The sequence below is a fragment of the Hypanus sabinus genome, chromosome 6 (assembly GCF_030144855.1).
Source record: "Hypanus sabinus isolate sHypSab1 chromosome 6, sHypSab1.hap1, whole genome shotgun sequence".
Taxonomy (NCBI): domain Eukaryota; kingdom Metazoa; phylum Chordata; class Chondrichthyes; order Myliobatiformes; family Dasyatidae; genus Hypanus; species Hypanus sabinus.
In genome coordinates this window covers 57,363,165-57,387,276 of record NC_082711.1, presented here as the reverse complement: position 1 = coordinate 57,387,276, position 24,112 = coordinate 57,363,165, and the positions used below count along the sequence as shown (strand labels likewise).

At 39.4% G+C, this 24,112-nt stretch overlaps 1 protein-coding gene across 1 annotated transcript; it reads left to right on the top strand.

Annotated features, from left to right (window-relative positions):
* LOC132395493 (uncharacterized) lies at positions 1 to 19,409 on the top strand. The gene is made up of 5 exons (XM_059972192.1): positions 1 to 129; positions 5,539 to 5,647; positions 9,137 to 9,256; positions 18,127 to 18,205; positions 18,287 to 19,409. Exons 1-5 carry the CDS (start codon positions 26 to 28, stop codon positions 18,376 to 18,378), a joined length of 504 nt encoding a protein of 167 aa, XP_059828175.1. The 5' UTR covers positions 1 to 25; the 3' UTR covers positions 18,379 to 19,409.
* The last annotated feature ends 4,703 nt before the right edge of the window (positions 19,410 to 24,112 follow it).

Here is a 24,112-nt window from a genome sequence, read left to right as displayed (position 1 = left end):
TGGCACGGGATCGCGGGCGGTGGCGATGTGGACGCGGAGCTGGAGGTCTGTTCGGGTGGCTCTCTTGTTGCTCGGTGCCCTCCCAAGTATCGCGGGTGGGCCTTTGCATGCACAGTGCAGGGTTGAATGGTAGGTAGTACGGCGTATTGCAAGTATGAAAGTGTATGTATGTACAGTGTAACAGTTGTATAACTAGGTAAACGGAGATTTGCGGGAACAATGCTATATCTGTATATTTGAGAAACGACAATCTACACTGCGGAAAATTTACACTACGATTTACTTTGAAGGAGTCAGGGAGTTTTGATTACGGGAGTATGACCACAGGCTATAGCGCATGAAGATAGAAAGTAGCTCAATTAGAAGCAGAAGAGTCCTAAATGCAAACACAGCAAATTACAAAGGTTTCAGTGGATTAAGAGGGTTCATTAAAGATACAGTTACAAACAACTTCTCAGAAATACTTTACAAGTTGTCTCACGAAATTAGTTTTAATTAAAGGATGTAAATAAACATTTGGTATTGACAATCAATAAATTTCCAGGGCCTCTTAATTTCCAGTGCAGGGTGCTAAAAGAGAAAGCCATGAAAATATTAGATGCATTGGTTTCATCTTCCACAATGCCATAGAATCTGGAGAAGTTTCTGCAGGGTGAGTAGTGGGAGAAGCCAAGGTAACTCCGCTATGAAATAAAAAGGAGATAGAACTGGTAATTTCAGAGCTATCCGGGCATAAAAGTAGTAGAGAAAATCCCAGTCTGTTGGAAAAGAAGTAAAGGCTGGTCACCTAAAATATCAAAAGGATTAAACAAAAGCATTTTAGATTGCTGACAGAATTTTTTTGACAAATTTACTAGCATTCTATGGATAAAACTGGCAGAGTAAAAAAATTGAGAATGTTGGTGATGTGCATTTGGTTTTTTGAAATAGCTTTAATCAATTTCCACATGTCATTAGTGTGCAGAATTAAAACATGCCAGGTTAAGGTTAGCACAGACTAAAATTTAGTTGACGGTTGGATAACCAGGAATACGTTGGATTTTCTTGGTGACTTGTGGGATACAACAAAGATTAAAATTTGGGTCCAGCTGTTTACAAAGAATATCAAAGATCAGGGTAATGAATGAAACATGTAACATCAAACTGAGTGGGTTTATTAATGGTTGTGAGGGTGTAAAAAGTGTCAAGCTATTTACACACCCTGAATAAATGGGCAGATATACAGCAGATGAAGCATAATATACATTTAATGTGTAATTTGTCACTTTGGTAGGTGGAATATTACTCTCATAGTGATAGATTTGGAAATATTGTTGTGTAAAGTGACCTGAATATATCTACACACTATTTCCCATATGCAAATTATTAGACAATAGACAATAGGTGCAGAAGTAGACCATTCAGCCCTTCGAGCCTGTACCGCCATTCTGAGATCATGGCTGATCATCTACTATCAATACCCAGTTCCTGCCTTGTCCCCATATCCCTTGATTCCCCTATCCATAAGATACCTATCTAGTTCCTTCTTGAAAGCATCCAGAGAATTGGCCTCCACTGCCTTCCGAGGCAGTGCATTCCAGACCCCCACAACTCTCTGAGAGAAGAAGTTTTTCCTTAACTCTGTCCTAAATGACCTACCCCTTATTCTCAAACCATGCCCTCTGGTACTGGATTCTCCCAGCATCTGGAACGTATTTCCTGCCTCTATCTTGTCCAATCCCTTAATAATCTTATATGTTGCAATCAGATCCCCTCTCAATCTCCTTAATTTCAGCGTGTACAAGCCCAGTCGCTCTAACCTCTCTGTGTAAGACAGTCCGGACATCCCAGGGATTAACCTCATGAATCTACGCTGCACTTCCTCTATAGCCAGGATGTCCTTCCCTAACCCTGGAGACCAAAACTGTACACAGTACTCCAGGTGTGGTCTCACCAGGGCCCTGTACCAATGCAAAAGGATTTCCTTGCTCTTGTACTCAATTCCCTTTGTAATAAAGGCCAACATTCCATTAGGCTTCTTCACTGCCTGCTGCACTTGCTCATTCACCTTCAGTGACTGATGAACAAGGACTCCTAGATCTCTTTGTATTTCTCCCTTACCCAACTCTACACCGTTCAGATAATAATCTGACTTCCTGTTCTTACTCCCAAAGTGGATAACCTCACACTTATTCACATTAAACGTCATCTGCCAAGTATCTGCCCACTCACCCAACCTATCCAAGTCACCCTGAATTCTCCTAACATCCTCATCACATGTCACACTGCCACCCAGCTTAGTATCATCAGCAAATTTGCAGATGTTATTTTTTATGCCTTCATCCAAATCATTAACGTAAATGGTAAACAGCTGTGGTCCCAATACCGAGCCCTGTGGCACCCCACTAGTCACCACCTGCCATTCCGAGAAACACCCATTCACCGTTACCATTTGCTTTCTATCTGCCAACCAGTTTTCTATCCATGTCAATATCTTACCCCCAATGCCATGAGCTTTGATTTTACCCACCAATCTCCTACGTGGGACCTTATGAAATGCCTTCTGAAAATCGAGGTACACTACATTCACTGGATCTCCCTTGTTTAACTTCCTGGTTACATCCTCGAAAAACTCCAATAGATTAGTCAAGCCAAACCAGGGAGCCAAAAATTGCTTTGGCTTCTATTCCAAGAGGTTTTGAGTTTATTGGCAAAAACGCCTCACTAGAATTGTAGATCTCCTTGATTATTGTCTAATTGTTCTGATTTCTCTGGTGAGACCATATTGATGTTTAAAGTCAAGTTTATTGTTCTGTACACAACTGCATGTATACACTGAAGCAACATCATAGGCACATAGTACATGCAAGCAACATTCACAAGAAAAACATAAGATATAAACTATACACAATTTTACAAGAAAGAATGCAATAAGAACAAGAAGTCTATTTTAATGCATAGTGATCAAAGTGGTGATAATGTTGCTAAATTGGAATTCAGTAGAATGAGGGGTGAACTCATTGAAATGTATTGAATGTTAAAAGGCATTTAGATAGAGTGGCTGTGGAGAGGATAATTCCTATGGTGAGGGAGTCTAAAACCAGAGGATATGGGCTCAGAATAGAGGGGCGTCCTTTTAGAATGGAGATGAGGAATTCCTTTAGCCAGAGAGTGGTGAATCTGTGGATTTTGTTGCCATAGGCAGCGGTGGAGGCAAAGTCACTGGGTGTATTTAAGGCAGAAGTTGATAGATTCTTGATTTGTAAGGGCATGAAGAGATACGGGGGAAGGCAGGGGATTGGGGCTGACAGGGGAAAATGGATTAGCTGTGATGAAATGGCAGAGCAGGCTCATTGGGCCAAATGGCCTAATTTTGCTCCTATATCTTATGGTATCTCTCAATACAGTGTATGATTACAGTTGTTTTGGCTGGTTCAAGAGTAGAATGGTTGAAGGGAATAGTTGCTCTTGAATTTGGTCGTGTTTGACTTAAGGCTTCTGAACCTCCAGCCTAATGGTAAGTGTGTGAAGATGACTTGGCCAAGATGTCTTGGATCTTTAGATGTTGCCTTCTTGAAGCTGCATCTCCTGTAGATACCACAGAGGACACGGAGTGTTGTGACTGTGATGTATTGGGCTGAGTACATCATGTGGTGTAGCTTTTTGCTGATTCCTGCCATGACATGACTGCAGTGGCTCAGCCACAAGCAGCTGTTTTTTGAAAAAAGACATCTTGTTCTGCAAATTCATTCACCAGCCTGATAGTCCTAATCTACCTGCCTATTGAAATACTCCATGACCTTCATAACTTTGCCCTTTTTATTTCTATGTATCCCCTATCCCATCCACTGTTTAGAGGGAGGCCTATATGTAACTCTGATCAGGATCTTTTTACCCTTGCAATTTCTTTAATCTGTCCACAAGGAATCTGCATTTTCTGATCCTATGTCACATTTTTCTAAGGATTTGATTTAATTTTTTTACTCGGAGTCATCAGACCCCTCTACCCACTTTGATCTTTTGCTATGATGTGTATTGTTGGATTTTAAGCTCCCAGCTGTGACCATCTTTTATCCACGACTTGGTGATTCCCATAACATCATATCTGCCAATCTCTAACTGCACTACAAGATCATCCACGTTATTTCAAATACTGTGTGCATTCAAATATAACACTCATTCTCGTATTCACTCCCCTTTTCAATTTTGTCTCCATGTCACTGGAAGTTAAATTCTTATCCCTTTCTAAACATCTTTTCATTTTTAAAACAATTCTGGAGAATTCCACAGCCTCCCCTGCACTCTCCTTCCCTTTTATCCTTCCTTTTTCAAGCTGTTGAATTTACCCCATTACGATTTAGTTTAAGCCCTGTCCACAGCTGTAGTTACGCAGCTCATCAGGATCCTGGTCCCAGCATGATTCAGGTGGAACCCATCCCTCCTTTCCCTACATTGGTGCTAATGTCCCATGAATTTGAACCCACTTCCCCCACACCAATCTTTGAGCCACGTGTTTAACTCTGATGTTAATAACCCTGTGCCAATATGCAGAAGGTTCAGGTAGCAATCCAGAGATTATTACCTTTTTGGTTCTGCATTTAAATTTAGTCCCCAGCTGCTCAAATTCCATCAGCAGAATCTCTTTCCTTGTTGCTCTTGCACCACTGATACCCACATGGAGCATTACAACTGGATTTATCCTGTCCCACTCTGCCTCTGCGGATCAGATGACAATCCCTGAGACTGGGCACCAGGGAGACAACACCACCTTCAAGACTTCCGATCCTTGCGATAGAGATTTGTGTCAATTCCCTTGACTATGTGACCCCAATTACAGCAATATTTCTCTTCTCTCGCCCTCCTTGAAATGTTCCCTGAACCGCAGTAGTATGGTTTGGTTGCTCATCCTTCCAGCTGCCCCCCCTCTCATCCTCATAAACAATCTCAGACCTATTGGGCAAGCTCAAGGGTGGAGGTTCTTCCAGCCCTACCTGCCTCACTTGCAGTCACACCTTCTTGTCCCAGGCAACCGACTGAATTTCAAGCAGTTAATCTAATGGGTGTGACTGCCTTCTGAAGCAGTGTTCGGGTAACACTCTCCCTCCCTGATGCATCACAGTATGTGAAGTAACAGATTCTAAATCATCAACTTTGAGCCCGAGTTCCTCAAGCAGCAACACTTGCTGCAGATGTGGTCACCAGCAATCAAAATGGGGTCCACCAGCTCCCACATGGTACAATTACAACACCTCTCCTGATCGTGCATTCCTATTTTAGTTAATTTGTTATCTTTTTAGTGAACCACAATATTAAAAGCAACCTTAATGGAGGCCAAGTCATATTCAAGTCAGTATTTAAGAAGGAGATGGACAGATATTTAGACATAAAAACTTTATGGGCTGCAGAGTGAGTGTGATAAATGGTATTGAGGTATTGGTCTATTAAATGATGAGGTTGGTTTGAAGGACAAAATGGCCTATTCCTATGTCTGTTTCTCTTGTTTCTATTCCCAACAGCATTTGGAAATTGACATTATTTCTGCTGATATTTATTCTGTAGGACTTTTGGGATTTCTTGTAATACTGTGTATCTGGAGCTAGTCAGCCAGATAAAAGAATGGAAAACTGCTGACAATTGTGCAAATGGAGGAGAAAAATGCTTATACACTGTAAGTATCTGAGTAATCCCAGTTGTCTGAGTGGAGAAAATTATACTGATACATAACAGCAGGGATTTATGTTATAATCTTGGTATATCATCCTTCTATATTAGTTTGAACCGAAAGCATACTTAGATACAAGAACAATCTTACAGAAACATTTTCTATGTATTTCAATTTCTGACATATCTTTCATTCCTGATGGTGTTGTAAACTTCTTTCGATCTACCGGATGCAAAGACACCACGTACTACCGTGAAAGTCACTCTAACTCTTTATTAGCAAGTTACTGGAGAGAACCCTCCTTAATCCCTCTCTCTCTCTCGGAGGCTGTTTTGAGGGTCTCTGTCTCCTGAAGCAAATACAGTTGTTTTTATACCATGCAGTCACGTACATGTGGGTTCACCCCCTTTCTTCGTTTCTCTACAGATAAGTATTGTTAACGTTATCAGTCATAAATTGTTCGTATAACAGTTTTAATTGCTACTAAGTCTGGATGCAGACAGGCACAGGCTTACCATTCAAAGCCTCCCGCCCTTGGAAATAGTCGCTCCTTTTTTATGCTCACCTTGCAGGTGCCATAAGGATTACAAGGTGTCTCACAGCAATAATACAAGTTACCCTAAGCAAAACTGAAGTTAAGCGCAGATCGCATACCAAGGATGCGGTCACCCGCTCAGCTTATCTGATGAGAAAGCATTTGTGCATTTATACTCTTTTTCTCAAGCTCATAGCTGCTATGACCCTTTTAACAAAAATAGCCAGGGTCACAAGCGGCCTACGAGATGCTAACTTCTTAATATTACAATGGAGATAGTTCATTTAATGTATATTTTGTTTCAAAACAGATTTTAGAAAGGCATTGTGTTCCATATTCTTGAGTATAAGGATATTTGGCAAGAGGATCTTTGAAAATGCTCTACCTTAGCTTTGTGCAAATGTATTAGTGGTAACATTTGTTTTAATGACTGAATCCTGAATTTTGGATGAAGAAAGTATTCTATTACTACTTGTCGTACTGGAAATTAAATTTTGTTTGCTATTCTTCAGTGGGATGAAAACCTTGAAATATGATAATCTATTCTAACTCTCTTCCATATTCTATATGTTAATGGCTCAGTTTTGAAACTTTAGAAAAGTTTAGAAACTTTAACGTATAACAGTTTGTTATTTTCTTTTGAGGTTTGCAGTGAATGCTTTGTGACCCAGCATGTGGATAGATTATGACCTGATTTATTTAAAGCTTTTGTACTTTGTGGTTATTTAAACCTGTAGTGGACACCCAATGTTGTTCGATTTCCAGGTGTGGGCGTTTTGGTTGAAAATATTATTTGGCTGAGTTAAAATAGGTTGCACTTATCAGATGATATTGGACACACAAGTTCAAGGGGGTAACAGTTGTCAGGTTGGAGGAGATATGAAACTCTTAGAAAAATTAAAAGATTATTTAAGTTCTATTGTTAAACTAAATAAATGTCAGCAATATATATTATACACTATACATTAAAGTAAGTTTGTCTATGCTATATTCCCTTAATGGAAAACAAACTTTTTTTTCCTGCAATTTTCTTCCATTTTCCTAATTTGCAACTGTTCAGGGGCTTCAAAGTGATTAGCAAACTGTGGCTTGCATTCATGTAAAGCTGTGTAATGTTTTGATGAAAGGCATCACAGCCACACATGAAGTTAGACATTTATTTAGAATGATGGACGGGGTAGCACATCTTTGGATAGAATGAACTCGTATTTGGATCCAGTGGCTTCATTACGAACCATCTATGATTATGTTGTGAGATTATTTGCCCAGTGGTATTTCCTTTCCAAGTACTTATTAACTTGCAATTGTTGGGTAGATGTTGATGGTTTTTGAGAATTATAGCCATTTTGAATCTTGTCTTAACACCTAAATAGTGTATAAGAACATAAGAAATAGGAGCAGGAGTAGGCCATCTAGCCTGTCGAGCCTGCTCTGCCATTCAATAAGGTCATGGCTGATCTGGCCATGGACTCATCTCCACCTATCTGCCTTTTCCCCAAAACCCTTAATTCCCCTACTATGCAAAAATCTCTCCAACCTTGTCTTAAATCTATTTACTGAGGTAGCCTCCACTGCATCATTGGGCAGAGAATTCCACAGATTCACCACTCTCTGGGAAAAACAGTTCCTCCTCATCTCCATCCTAAATCTACTTCTCCGAATCTTGAGGTTATGTCCCTTAGTTCTAGTCTCACCTACCAGTGGCGACAACTTTCCTGACTCTATCTTATCAATCCTTTTCATAATTTTATATGTTTCTATAAGATCTTCTTTCATTCTTCGGAATTCCAGTGAGTACAGTCCCAGGCAACACAATCTCTCCTCATAGTCTAACCTCCTCATCTCTGGAGTCAACCTGGTGAACCTCCTCTGCACTGCCTCCAAAAATAGTATATCCTTCTTACCCTTCTTCAAATAAGGAGACCAGAACTGCACACGGTACTTCAGGTGCAGCCTCACTAATACCCTATACAGTTGCAGCATAACCTTCCTGCTCTTAAATTTAATCCCTCAACATTCCATTTGCCTTCTTGATAGCCTGCTGTACCTGCAAGCCAACCTTTTGTAATTCATGCACAAGCACTCCCAAGTTTTACCATTTAAATAATAACCTGCTCTTTCATTTTTCCTTCCAAAGTGGATGACCTTGCATTTACCAACATTGTGCTCTATTTGCCAGACTCTTGCCCACTCACTTTATTTCTCTGCAGACTCTCTGTATCTTCTGCACAATTGGCTTTTCCACTCAATCTAGTGTCATCAACAAATTTAGATACACTACAGTCGGTCCCCTCTAGTATGTTTAAAACAGTTATGCCTTAATTCTCACCGAATATAATGATTGCTGAGTGGGCATATCTGTCAGTATCCTTTTGAGAATGGGTACTGTGTACATCTGGTATCTCTGAATGGCGAACAAGAAACACCTGTATGCAGAAAAAGCCATTGGGTAATCCATCCTTTGTCTCCCACTATGGAATCAATTTGAAATTGCCTTGATTTAGTGTGTTGCTTTCACAGCTATTTATTCTTTGCGACTATGGAACATTTTAGGATATCTTTATTACATTTTATTAAGTTTGAAAATCCAGTTTTGGTAGGACAGATTCAGTTTTTATTAATAAGAATTCCATAAGACCATAAGAAATAGGAGCAGAATTAGGCCATTTGGTCCATCAAGACTGCTCTGCCATTCAATCATGGCTGATTTATTTTTCTTTTCAACCCCATTTTCCTGCCTTCTCCCTATAATCTTCGATGCCCTTGCTAATTAAAAACCTCTCAATCTTTGCTGTAAGTATACTCAGTGACTTTTCCTCCACAGCTGTCTGTGGCAATGAGTTCCACAGGTTCATCATCTAATTCATTTAAATATTCAATGTGCAAGTATATTTATTAAAAACTCTTCTCTATGAATTAATACATAGCAACTACCATTTGATTTTTTTCCTGTACTCCAGCTAAAGTCTGCAAGTGAACATTACATTGTGGCTAAGCACACAACTCCAGTGCACAAGTATGTCGATGATCTTACATTCAAACTGACTTCCTCCTTGGATGAGAAATCCTGCTATGTTTCTGTAAGTGTATAATTATATTTCTGTATGGCGCACCAAGGTAAATAGCCTTCAATAGAGATTTTTGGAAAAAGATAACTATTTCATGTATTAACTAAATAATATCTTCTAGACTATTTTAGATTAGAGTTACTCAGTACAGAAACAGGCCAAATTATCCATGCCTACTAAGGTGCCTTCTTGAGTTAGTCCCATTGCTTGTGCTTGGTCCATACCTTTCCAAACTCTTCCTATCCATGAATTTGTACAAATGTCTTTTAAGGATTGTAATTATACTGTCTGCTCTGGCAGCTTGTAATTCCCTCTTGCGTTAAATGTATAAACTCTACCCTCCCAGGGAAAGTCTGTAACCATTCACCTTATTTATTGCCCCTCATGATGTATACATTTCCAGTGCTTCTTTACCACCTTGTTTAACTGTGTTGCTACCTTGAGACTATGTACCTGTACTAGTAGGTCTCTGTTCTACAGCTTACAAAACAATAGAGGGCCCAGCACAGATCCTTGTAGCACTCCACAACTTAGAGGCCTCTAATCTGGGTAATAAGCCTCTACTACCACTTTCTGACTTCTTCCACCTAGCTGATTTCATATGTTGTCCGGAGGCAAGATGTATTAACCTACCCTCATCCGTTCTCTTGGATACCTCTACTTAAAATAAAACTTCATAAAATTTGTGAGACACAACTCCCAAGCACAAAGCCAGGATGAGTCTTCCTATTCACCCTTTGCCCTTCCAAATGCAAATGGACACAGTCTTTCAGAACACCTTCCAGTAACTTTCCCACCCTTATGTTAGGCTCACTGCTCTATAATTAACTGGCGTGATCTTGTAGCCCTTCATTATCCATCCTCCAGCCTTCTGGTACCTCACTGGTGGCCAAGGAAGGTAGAGATATCTTCCACCAGGGATGAAGCAATTTCTTCTGTTGAATCTCACAATGTCCTAGGATTTACTCGGTCAGACCTGGGATCTATGTCCCAACAGTCAATATCTCCCCCTTCCTCATGTCATATATTTCAGAACCACATCGTTCCCTTCCCTGAAACCTCTAGCTTCTATGACCTTCATGATAAAAGATAGATGAGATGTATTTAAGACCTCTCTTTTTGTTTTCAAGCAAGATGGCAGTGAAATGTGGCAACTCATTGCAAGCTGCTCCCTGCAAATCCACCCACAACTTCCTTTATAATAATTTGACTCTTTTAAATCTTGGGCACTACACTTTCTCTATGGTTGTTACACTTTATTCTGCATTGTTACTGTTTTAACTTGTTCTACCCTAATGCACCATGTAATGATTTGATATGTATGAATTGTATGTGAGACACTTTTCCCTTTATCTCAGTACATGTGATAATTGTGAATTACAATTCTACTTAACTCCAGTGCCTCCACACATAAATATGATCACAAAAGGGAACTTGCTTGACATTTAAAAAGCCTCTACTTTCTCAGGAGTCTGTGTAGAATGGGAATGTCATCAAAAACCATGGCAGGCTTCTGTAGATGTGTGGTGGAAAGTATGCTGACAGGCTGCGTTGTAGCCTGGTATGGAAACGCCAATACCCTTGAACAAAAGATCCTACAAAGGTAGTGGATTTGGCCCAGATTTGGTAAAATGCTCCCAACCATTGAATACATCTACGTGAAACATTGCCATAGAAAACCAGCATCTATCATCAAAGATCCTCACTACCCAGGCCATACTCTTTTCTTGCTACTGTAATTGGGTAGCAGGCACAGGAACCTCAGGACACTTACCTCAAGGTTTAAGTCGGTTACTGCTCCTCAAACATCAGACTCTTGAACAAAATGGGATCTAAGAACTTTTTTTTTCATTTTTTTAAATTAGTTTTTCAAAACATTTTACAAATTAAAAACCCCAAATCCCAATGAGGAACATTAAAACTGCAAAATTAAGCATACAATAACAATATACTACAAAGGAAGAGAATTTAGCAAAAAAAAAAGCACCTGAATTAAAGACAAGTAAGCTTAGTGTCCTCCCCAAGCCCCACAACACAAGAAAAAAACAACAGCAACTCCAGACCAACCACAACACAATATAGAGAGTATAAGTCAGGACAGCCAAGCTCCCAGACTGTGAATACACTCAGCAGCAGAGGATAATAATGCCTTCTACCAGGAAAAAAAAGGAGCTGAAAGCAAGGGACCGAAAAGAAAAAAAAACCCTAGTCAAGAGGAAGGTTATGAAAGTACTCGATAAAAGGTCCCCAGACCTTATGGAACTTTAGATCTGAATTGAGAACTGAATAATGAATTTTTTCCGAGGTCCAAACAGGCCATGATGTCGTTAAGCCATTGAGCATGAGTGGGCGGGGCAACATCTCTCCATCTAAGGAGGATCAAGCGTCTAGTCAGGAGAGAGGCAAAGGATAATATTCGGCATTTGGTCGGACCCAGACATAAATCTGTCTCGCCCCAAAAACCGAACAGAGCAATTAAGGGGTTTGGTTCTAGGTGCTGATTCAGAATACACGATAACGTAGCGAAGACATCTTTCCAGTATTTCTCCAAGCTAGGACAGAACCAGTACATATGGATGAGAGAGGCCACGCCCCTCTTGCATTTATCACAGAGCGGACTAACGCTAGGGTAGAATCGAGATAGTTTAGATTTGGACAAATGGGCTCTATGAACAATCTTAAACTGTAAAAGGCAGTGGTGAGCACAAAGAGAGGTTGAGTTAACCGATTTGAGAACTGAATCCCAGCTCTCCTCAGATAAGGAGATATTTAAATCCTGCTCCCAGGCCATTTTGATTTTATCCATGGGGGCCCGTCGTAAGGCCGCTAGTTTCTCTCGGATGATTGATATTAAGCCTTTACCTAGTGGATTCATGGGAAGAAATAGGTCCATAGCATTTTTCACAGGCATTTCAGGAAAGTTAGGAATTAAAGGAGCAATAAAGTGTCGGATTTGGAGATATCTGAAAAAATGAGCATTGGGCAGATTGAACTTAACAGAGAGCTGCTGAAAAGAAGCGAAGCAATTATCAATGAAAAGATCTTCAAAATGTTTAATGCCCTTCCTATACCAAACCTGGAATGCTGAATCGTATGTAGTAGGTAAAAAAAGGTGATTATGAGCAATAGGGCTGGAAACGGAAAACCCCTGGATACCATAGCATTTCCTGATCTGAGCCCATATACGCAAAGTGTGTCTAACAAGAGGATTAGCTATTGATCTGGGCAGACTACTAGGGAGTGCAGAGCCAAGAAGTGCAGAGATAGATAATTCTTTAGTGGAGCTCAGCTCCATCGCCACCCAGTTAGGGCACTCGGGTTGGCCATGGAAGGAAGACCAGAAGGTAGCACAACGTATATTAGCTGCCCAATAATATAAACGAAAGTTAGGTAAAGCCATGCCACCCTCTTTTTTAGATTTTTGGAGATGGATTTTATTAATTCTAGAGCGCTTATTCTGCCACAGATATGACAAAATAATAGAGTTTAAGGAATCAAAAAAAGATTTAGGAATAAAAATTGGGATAGATTGAAATAGGTATAAAAATTTGGGGAGAACATACATTTTAACAACATTAATACAACCTACCAAAGACATAGATAGAGGTGACCATTGTACCGGACTCTGTTTTATAGCATATGAAAGATTGGCAAAGTTTTCACGAAAGAGATCTTTAAACTTCCTTGTGACTGTAATTCCAAGATAAGTAAATTGATTATGGACTACTTTAAAAGGGAGATCATGAAATGTTAGTTCTTGTGCTTCTTTATTAATTGAGAGAAGTTCACTCTTATGTAAATTAAGTTTATAGCCAGAGATCTGGCTAAACTGGTCAAGAAGTGAAAACATTAGAGGTAAGGATGTAGACGGATTTGAGAGAAAGGGTAATAAGTCATCAGCATAGAGAGAAACTTTATGCTCAACACCCCCTCTCCAAATCCCAGTCAATTCAGGGCAGTTTCAAAATGCTATCGCCAGAGGTTCCATAGCCAAATCAAAGAGAAAGGGACTTAAGGGGCATCCCTGGCGGGTGCCACGTTTGAGTTTAAATACTTGGGATTTCTGAAAATTGGTTAAAACAGAGGCAGTAGGACACGGGTACAGCAATTGGATCCAAGAGATGAAACTTTGGCCAAGGTCAAATTTTTCTAAAACTGCAAAAAGGTAGTTCCACTCTATACGATCAAATGCTTTCTCCGCATCGAGGGAAATAACACATTCAGGAATCCCAGTTGGAGGTGAGTATAAGATATTAAATAAACACCGAATGTTAAAAAAAGGGAAACGGTTTTTAATAAAGCCTGTTTGGTCATCAGAGATAATGGAGGGAATAACGGTTTCTAATCTATGAGCCAAAACTTTAGCTAAGATCTTTACATCAACATTGAGCAGAGAGAGCGGCCTATATGAGGAACACTCTGTTGGGTCTTTGCCCTTTTTTAAAAGAAGAGTAATAGATGCCTCACTGAAAGAGGGTGGCAATTTGCCATAATTAAACGAGTCAGATAATACTGAAAGTAACTGAGGAGAAAGAAGAGAAGAGAATGATTTATAAAATTCTACAGGGAACCCATCAGGTCCAGGAGATTTCCCTGAGGACAGCGCAGAAATTGCAGTAGATATTTCTTCTAATGACATAGGCGCATTGAGTTTGGCTTTGATTCAGATGAAAGTGAGGGGATATTCAGATTCTGTAAAAATTGATCAACAGAGATATTGTCATTCAGAGATTCAGAGGAATAAAGCCGAGAATAAAAATTTTTAAATACGTCATTAATTTCTAAATGATCCGATGTAAAGTCTCCGTTCTCCTTCCGGATCTTTGTAATATGTTGTTTGGCTTTGGAACGCCTCAGGTGATTGGCTAAGAATTTACCAGACTTATCCCCATGAATGTAAAAGCGACTCTTGCTTTCGAGAAGTTGGCGTTCGACAGGTTGAGTGGACAGAAGGTTAAATTTAGTTTGGAGTTCAACACGCTTCTTGTATAATTCAGGGTTCTTAGTTTGGGCATATATTTGATCCAATTCTTTAATCTGATTAATGAGGTCTAATCGATCTGCATGGGATCTTCTGTTGAGATTTGCTGTGTAAGAGATTATTTGCCCCCTCAGATATGCTTTCATGGCATCCCAGACAATCTGGGATGGAACTTCAGGTGATGTATTAGTGTTAAAATAAAAGGTTATCTGATCCTTAATACATTTTTAAAAATCATCATCCGATAGTAAAGTTGAATCAAACTGCCAGTGTTTATTCCTCTGAGGGAGACCAGGCAAATTCAGAGAGAGAGTAATTGGGGCATGGTCAGAGATCAGTATACTCTGATAGTCACAAGAGTGGGCAAATGGAATAAGTTGGTTATCGAGTAAGAAATAATCAATTCTAGTGAAGGTATGGTGAACATGTGAGAAAAAAGAATAATCTCTCTCTGTAGGATGGAGGAAACGCCATATATCAGAGATACCATAATTAGAGGGAAACGATTGGATAGCTAAGGCAGATTTAGTAGGTGGTCTAGTAACAGAGGACGATCGATCCAAATTAGGATCTAACCAACAATTAAAGTCACCACCCAGTATAAGAGAGTATGAGTTTAAGTCTGGTAGTGAGGAAAAAAACCGTTCAAAAAAATTAACATCATCAAAGTTGGGGGCATGCAGGTTTGCTAGTGCAACTTTAGTGTTATATAGTTTGCCAGAAACAATAATAAAACGGCCATTTATATCAGATATTTTATTATGGAGTTCAAAAGGAATATTTGAGTTAATAAGAATGGAGACTCCCCTAGCTTTAGCGGTAAAGGATGAATGAAAATGCTGACCCGCCCACTTTGACAAAAGCCGGGAGTTATCAGAACAACAAATATGAGTTTCTTGAAGGAAAGCAATGTCAGCTTTGAGTTGTTTAATATGTGAGAATACCTTCCTCCTTTTAACAGGGTGATTCAATCCCTTTACATTCCAGCTCACGAATTTAAGTGCACTAGCCATTATCGATTACTAATGCAAAAAAGGCAGAAGGCATATAGAAAGTCAAGCAGTACAATAGCAGTCTGGGAGCAGAGATGTAAACACAGATTCGTAAAATCAACACATATACATGTCCTGAGCAATAAAGAGATATAATATATACAGTGAGTGATGTTGGAACTAGAAAACCTATCCCACCCACACAACCCAAAACTAGACGGCTACCAAAACAAGTAGCTAGCTCTACCAAAAAAATTAACCCAAATACAACTTCCAGATCTGTGTCATTAACAGCAGTTCCGTATAAATACTATAATAAATAGTAACTAGCTTATGCACTAAAAAACATAACTACAGATTAGAACACCTTCTGCAGGAATATAAAACTTAATACAGAGAAAATCGGAAGAGGACCAAAACTAACCTGCCAGCGAAAAAATTATAGAAGAATAAAGTAAGAGAAAGGAAAAAAAAGTGATAAAAAAAAGGAGAGGAAGGGGAAAATTATAAATTCAAAATGAGTATTTATCAACCATTTACAGAGAAGAGAGAAAAAAATTCAGAAATTAGAAAAGGGTGAAGAAAAGAAAAAAGTATAGTAAAATAAATAAATATAAAAAGAAGGAAAAATAGATTGGCAATTAAACTGTGAACCAACAAACAGGAAGGCCTTCACTGAAGACTTCAAACCTCCAAAACAAGTTAAAGTCAGTTGTAGAACTCTGTAGATAAAGTTGTACAACAATACAAGATAGATTTCGCACACACCAAATCCAGGGAGAGATTGTCAACAGCCCTTAGAGTTTTGATGAATAATGTCTGAATGATTCAAGTAAAGTCTGAGTCCAGAAAAAGTAATTTTACTAGGAGAAGTACTTATCCACCATTTTAGGAGGTCTGATTGGGTTCTGAAGATGGCTGGATAGCCGGAAGACTTGCCACAAATGCTTCAGCTTCCTTGGCTGACTTAAACCATTTGTATTTCCCAGTGTTAAGTGTGATTCGTAGATCAGCAGGGGAACGAAGCGAAGGTTTAAAACCACGATCAAAAAGCACTTTCATTGCGCCTTTAAACTCAGCGCGCATCTTTAAGGTCTGGGGTGCAAAATCTTCCACAAAGCGAATGGTTGTATCCTGGAAAATAAAAGAACTTCTGCGACGTGCCTCTACGATCAGATGGTGTTTTACCTGGTATTGATGGAAACACAAGATTACTGGTCGCGGGCGGTTGCCCAGAATTCCAGCGGGAACATGGACCCGCTGTGCCCGTTCGAGCTCAGGCGGGTCCGGGAGCAAATCTTTCCCGAATATCTCACAGAGAAACTCGGCAAAAAACTTCACTGTTGATCCCTGTTCGGTGGCCTCTGGCAATCCAAGAATTCTAAGATTGCAGCGTCTGCTGCGATTTTCGAGATCCACCGTTTTGAAAAGGAGTTTGTTACACTTTTCCTCCAAGCTGGAACAGAGAGTCTCCAAGTATCGAACACGACTTTCTAAATCTTCAGAAGTCGAATCGATGCGAGATAAGTGTTGGGCATGTTTGCCCACCTTGTCGTTGATTTGATCAATCTTGTCCTCCAACTGTTTGAAAGCGGTTTTGAATTCCTTTAAAATTTCGTCTCGGAGCTGACCGAGCGCAGCCAGGGTCTCGTCTGAGAGAGCCGTAGCTTCCTTTCTCCCGGATTTAGAACTCTTGCTAGACATTGTAAGTTAGAGGTTGTAAGTTCGTTAGAGTTGCTAGACATTGTAAGTTCGCAGGCAAGTAAGAGATACCAAAAAAGTTCCCGACTAAGGTTTAAAAAATGGAGACATTTAGTGCAAAGATAGCGACAGTAACGGAACAAAAGTTCAGAGCAGCTAAGCAATCGCCATCTTACCGGAAGTCTGAACTCTTTTTATCTTGTTAGTTCATGCTTTATTGCTATTTATTATCTGCACTTGCACAGTTTATTTATAGTTCCTGGTGTTTGCGGGGTTTGCTTGCCGGGTCTGTTTACAGGGTCTGTTCAATAGATTAGCTAAGTGTGGCTGCAGAAAAAATAATCTGAGGGTTTTATGTGGTGAGATGTATGTATTCTGATAATTATTTTTACTTTGAACTTTGGCTTGTCTCACTGGAAGCTTTTTATAATTCAGAAAGCAAAATTCAAACTTCCATCATGGGATTTAAATTCATGTTCTTGAGTTTAACATTTGAATTCTCTAGATTGTTATTCCAGAAACATTTGCACTATAATTATTTTATGAACAGGACCAGCATTTATTACCTAGCCTTAGTTCCTCTCAGCAAGGCAATGGTAAGCTACTCAGAAAATACTGGAGGAACTGCTTATTCATTTCCATGGATGCTGCCTGACCTGCAGAGTTCCTCCAGCATTTTGTGCGGGTTGCTTTGGGTTTCCAACATTTGTAGAATTTTTTGTTAATGGTAAGCTGCTTTCTTGAACCACAACAGCCTTTCTGATGAAAGTGCTCCCTCTTACTGCGTTGTCAGTAGGATGCACTTAGTATTGTTTCTAACTCAATCATCTTGATCTAATGATGCACTACATAATTTTATAATTTACCTAAGTTTGATTAAATAGTTTTTTCCCTCTCATCTAAAAGGAAGTTAGAATGTTCAAAGTAAAATTTATCATGAATACATAAGCATCACCACATACAAGCCTGAGATTCTTTCTCCTGTGGGCATCATCAGCAGTTCTATGGAATAGTCATTATAACCTCATCAATGAAAGATCAAGAAGTGTACAGGACAAAACTGTGCAAATGCAAATATAAACACATTGTAATAAATAATGAGAGCATGAAATAACAAGATAAAAAGTCCTTAAAATTAGATCATTGAATATTGGAACATCTCAATAGATGAGTCTAATTATTAACAATGCAACCCATTCTTATTCCAGGGGTTCTCGGTTTCTGAACTGTGGTACGCAGTCTTTGACCATGGTACTAACTACTGCAACTTGCACAATCTTATTGAAGGTAAGCTTGGAAATAAATAGTACAAAAGTTGATGTTATTAAAAGGTATACTAATCATTTGGTTTTTTAAAATGTTTTTCAGGTAGTGGCCTAGACAAAGTTTCAGGTTATACTGAATCAACGGACAACTCCAAATGTACTCAGTATTCCTCAGCTAACTGTACAATTTACTAAATGGGATGCGCTTTATTAAGAAATCATGAAGCTGCCGGATGGGGTATGAATCAGGGATGGTTTTTTAAAAAACTTTTTTCCAAGACTTTGACATGATTGTCTTCCTTTCATCAATAATGCGATCAAAGTACTGTGAGGTGCATTGGAAAATAAATTAAAATTCTTGGCCCCATATTCAATAGTATCTGAAAATCCACCCATTTTATGATTGGGCACTTAGTAATTCAAGTACGAGTTACTTGACACGGTAACAAAATGTTAAAATGTACAGAGAAAATATTTGGCCAAATTGTTATTTTTGCATTGTATGAGATTCATCCCAACTTATCAATTGGTTCTTCCTTATGCGTATGGCATCTTTGCTTGACTATACCCCAACTTATTCAGTTTTAACACTCCTTTCCATTACCAATGTTTAATTAATTTACTAAATCACATTAGTGCTCTTCTAAAATTAATAATATTCCCAGTATATTTCATTGACCCGAGATCTAATTATTTTTTTTCTTGGTGGTTTCCTAAAAATAATACAATTTGCTGGGAGAAATATTACATATATAGTTTTTGATCTTAATTAAGATATTGTTTTCTACTTTAACCTGCCTTCCTGAATATAACTGGGGCTTTGCATAAGCTTCAAAGCCAAAATTGATGGGAAATATTTTGTGTAGGTTGATCAATAAGCCAAAGGAATGCTGGTGAAAAATGAGTTCATCAGCACTATATTCCCTCATTAATATTGCTTCCAAACATTGACATCTCCATTTTAAATCAAAATGTAAAGAAAGAAAGCTCGATTATTCCCTTAATGCTTAATCTGCCACCAGATTTTTTGAAACTGTTTATGTACATTAACAATGTATAGACTTTTGTATAATTGTAACACTGTCTTATAACCCTGTGTTTTAACTTTTTTTTTACTTGGTACTGTAAATTTAGATCCATTTAAATGTATTTTAGAACTAATTCTTTACCTCTTTTATTAAATCGGTAACAGCAAATTTACCTGGGGTTCGTTTATTTTCTGTGACCAGACTGAGATCGGACATGGAGCCATTTTATTCCCTTACAATGTAGCTTTTAACAGAACTGAATAGAAAGTTATGCTTGTTGTCACTAAGATTGCCCTAGTACGACTGGCCAGAACAATTATTTTCCATTTCTGCAATGCAACAGTAACCCTCAGTGAAATGGAACCAAAGACCACCTTTAAGATATTAGAGTTCAAGTGTACTGTCTTACAATGCGGAAATATTTTGGTTTGGCCTATAGGAGACTCCATTATTCTTCATTTGGGCATTCAAAGAAATGTCTGTACCAGAACTAAGAAATTAACAAGATGGCACCAAAAACCAACAGTGACATGTTGCAGGTGTAACCCCTTGGGTCGCCTCAGGCTCGCTCAGCTCATTCTCTTCTAGAGGGAGCAGCCTTCGGCCCCGCCAAACTGGGTAATCAGCTGGTGTGGATGCTGTGTGATGTCCCCGCCTCGCCCAAAAAACAGACAGTACACCATATGCGATTAAATGAGTACAATTTATAAAGGTTACTATAACTAAGTGATTAATAACGATACAGTATATATGAAGAGAAAATTAAAGAAAAGGCGCCAAACTTATCAAAGTCCAAACCACTTCGTGCACAACCATTGGAGCTCAATTACTGAAGTCTTCTGGCCACCATTCGCTCCCCTCCGAACTCCTCGACTCGCAGCTCAGGACCCTTCGAACTCCTTGACTCTCCAAACAGCTCAGGACCCTCCGAGTGGTCAACCAAGCACATCTAGCTTCATCCCCCCCTCCTCGGAGAATCTCCCGGCCTCGGACCCCCCTTTGGGGTCCGATCCTCGCCCAGCTTAGAGCATTGCGTCCTCTCTCTCGACCCCCTCGCGCCGATCTGCCCAAAAGCCCGTCAACAAAAGTTTATAGACTCAGAAGAAAGAACATTAATCCCCATTTGGTTTACAAAGGAATACCATTCTCGTTATCAGTAAATTAGCATTCCTGCTAGTTAACAAAAAGAAGAAACCCTCTTTACACAGGCATCTCACAAAACTACGTCGACTGTACTTCTTCCTATAGATGCTGCCTGGCCTGCTGCGTTCCACCATCATTTTGTGTGTGTTGCTTGAATTTCCAGCACCTGCAGATTTCCTCGTGTTTGCGAGATAATCTTCATCATCTAGATATGCAGTACTTCTTTTGAACTGTGATCGCTACAGTCTGTAATATCCCTCTTAAGAATGTACTTTTCAGCTGACTAAATAAACTGGTGTTTTTGCGGTCTCCTGGGGGATTTGGTGAACTAGACTCTTGAGAGTGCAGGTACTACTGGGTCATCCATCACTGGGGTTAGTCGCTGTGTTGATCCCCGATGGCAGAACATGAAACAGTAATCTGCTCCATTAATCTGCCCTGACTGAAGCATTGAGCAAGATTAAAATTGTGGAGGATGAGGGAGAAAATTTAACAGGTGCTCAGCACTGTCTGCCTGCTTTTAACCTGCCTTCCTCTCTTCCCACTACTACCATTGAGCAGGAGGTGCGGGAGTCTTGGCTATCATGCTGCCAGGTTTGGGAGCAGTTGTTGCCCTGCTGTCATCGGAGTTCTAGACTGGCTTTGATAGCCTCAGTGCTGAACTGGCTCCGCAGCTGTGGACTCTTTCGGGGACTCTGCGGTTCATGTTCCATGTGTTTTCACTTTTTTTTTACTATTTGTGCGATTTGTTCAAGGCACTTCAGCGTTGAGGTCACCCTGCAGCTGTGGCCTGCAACCATCAGCATTCGCCTCAGTGTTGAACTGGCTCTGTGGCTGTGGCCTGCAGCAATCGGCTTCACTCACCTCAGCCTTGAACGGGCTCTGTAACCATGGACTCACTTTCCGGGACTCTGCAGTTCATCTTCATGTCTGAGTATGGTTTGTTTAATTTTTAATTGTTTGCACAATTCGATCTTTTCCAGACTTTGGGTCGATCATGGTCTTTGTTGTGTGGGTTTTTTAGTGGAGTTATATTGTGTTTCTTGTTTTGTGTCTGCCTGCAAGAAGACGAATTTCAATGTTGTATACAGTATAAATACTTTGGTAATAAATGTACTTTGAACTTTTCTCAGAATCAGGTTTATTATCACTGATGTGTCACATTTGTTGTGGCACTAGTACAGTGCAACACAAACAAGCTAGCTATTAGTTAAAATAAATATTGCAAAAGAGGAATAGTGAAGGAGTGTTCATGAATTCATGTGTTGCTCAGAAATTTGATGGGGGAAAGAAGTAAGGAAGATAATGTTCTGAAAATGTTGAGCGTGCATCTTCAATCTCCTGATGGTAGTAATGAGAAGAGGGTGCACATCGGATGGTAAGGGTTAGTAATGATGATGATGCTGCCTTGAAGCACCATCTTTTAAAAATGTTTTCAGTGGTGGAGAGGCTAGTGCCCATGATGTCTAGAGACCTCTGCAGCCTCTTTTGATCCTGTGCGTTGGAGCCTCCATACTAGGCAGTGATGCAGCTAGTCCGAATGATCTCCACAGTACACCTGTGGAAATATACAAGTCTTTGCTGACATACCAAATCTCTTCAAACTCCGAATGAAGTTTAGCCATGTCTTCATGATTGCATCAATATGTTGAGCCCAGGATAGATCTTCTGAGATGTTGATGCTGAGGAACTTGAAGCTGCCCACTCTTTCCATTGCTGATCCCTCACAATTCTCAACTTCAGTAAGTTCTTAAGATTGCAATGAATGTTAATTATTACATTTTGTTTGTAGTAACTTACTGATTTTGTTAAAGTATATAGGTTAATAGCTTCATTAGGTTTCTTGGAGAAAGAGCCACAGACCCTGACATGTGGTACCTCAGTTAAGTATATATTAAGCCGACTTGCCACCTTGTTCCTTGCTGTCTATTGCAGTTCCCACATGGAATGCATTATGTGCCTTGCCTTAGCTTCTTTGACATGGTGTTCGGTTATTGTTTCTGGAGTTATTGATTCTTAAGGTGGTGGAAGAAATTATAAATTTCCTAATCCTTTTAGCTGGCATTAATGCCATTTACTGAGATATAATGTAGGGGATGGTTGCTGGAATGCACATGTATTTGTGATTACTATTCTGATTGTAGTTATAGTGTTTGCAAGATCCTTTGAGGTTGATTCCATTACTTTTTCTTATGTTAACCATTTCCCCTTGTGTATATTTTAGCTACTTTCTTAATCGTTTTGTACAGACAGTTTCAAATCAGTTTAAATGTATGTCATTGTTTATAATGCATTTTCCCACCCACTTACATATTATTGCAAAAAGCCTTAATTCACCTTGTGTCCAAAAAAAGTGCAATGGGATTTCTGATTATAACAGCTGGTTTTGTGGTTCACTTAGTACTTAGTGCTTGATATTTTCTAAATTTTATAGCTCCTCTAGCCAAGACTTACAAATGTGTTCCTGCTATGACACAACAAATAACTTGGTTAAGCATTTCTTAGGTTCATACAAATGTTCTTACTAAATTTGCATTAAATCATGAATCCAATTGCTTGTGAATGAATGAAAGTACCAGTTAAATAATACCTAGTAGAAATATGATCAATCATTCCATGCTCTCTTCTCAAGGTTAACAAACAAGTACTATAAAATTGCCCAATTAATATATAACAATTAAATTTAGTTGCTGACATTTCATGGCTGAGAAATTTGGTTTTAGTATTTGATTTAAGTTAGGAATTTTGGCTGAAATCAAGGAGCAGAGGGCATAGATTTAAGTGAGATGGAAAATTTAATAGGAACTTGAGTGGCAACTTCTTTACAGAGAGGGTGGTATCTATAATAAAATGAGCTGCTAGAGGAAGTGGTTGTGGCAGACACAATAACGATGTTTAAAAGGCAGTTGGACAGGCATGTGATTAGGGAAAGTCTGGAAGGTTATGGGCTAGATATGGGCAAATGAGATTAGCCTGAATAGGCATCTTGGTTAAGTTGCACCAACTGTGCTGAGGGCCTTTTCCCTTGCTGTTCGACTCCACGACTCTCACAATTCCAGCACCTACCCAGTTCCATTTGCAAAGATAAGATCAAGAGCAGACCTTAGAACAGACTAACCTAGAGCTCCAATGGCAGTACACTGACTTGCAAGAATTCAAAGGGATTTTCTATTTTACCTGGAAGTTGGTTCCTGGATGATGGAAAGGAAAGTGGTTAAAGGGTAGGTGCTGTAACATTACAGTGTCATAAGTGTGTGTTGTGAGAATGAGAATTGCCCACTTTTCAACTTTCCAACTTAGTATGCAGTCCTTTGGTAATCAGTTTGCATGTGGGGAAGACTCAGCTTTTGTTCTTCAAGCATTTTAAACTTCTGATTTTTTTTTATGTGCTAGTTTTTGGAAGTGAAATCTTATAATGTTAAAACAAGGAGCTTTGACTATCTGACTTTCTGCAGAATGACCTGGATAACGGGCACATCAGTGAAGTGTGTGAATAGTTCAGTAAAACACAAGATAAAATCAGGGTGGGAAGAATCAGTGATATCACTGAATAACACTTTATTAGGCACACCTATACACCTTAATACAAATATCTAATATCATATCTAATAGCCAATCATGTGGCAGAAACTTGGTGCATAAAGGCATGCAGACGTGGTCAAGAGGTTCAGTTGTTTAGACCAAGCATTAGAATGGGGGAAGTAATGTGATCCGAGTGCCTTTGACAGTGGAATGATTGTTGGTGTTGGATGTGGTGG

Coding starts and splice junctions, on each gene's coding strand:
- LOC132395493 (XM_059972192.1), top strand. CDS start 26: ATGTGGACGCGGAGCTGGAGGTCTGTTCGGGTGGCTCTCTTGTTGCTC. Junction 5,648..9,136: donor GAGAAAAATGCTTATACACT/GTAAGTATCTGA, acceptor CCTGTACTCCAG/CTAAAGTCTGCAAGTGAACA. Junction 9,257..18,126: donor AGAAATCCTGCTATGTTTCT/GTAAGTGTATAA, acceptor TTCTTATTCCAG/GGGTTCTCGGTTTCTGAACT.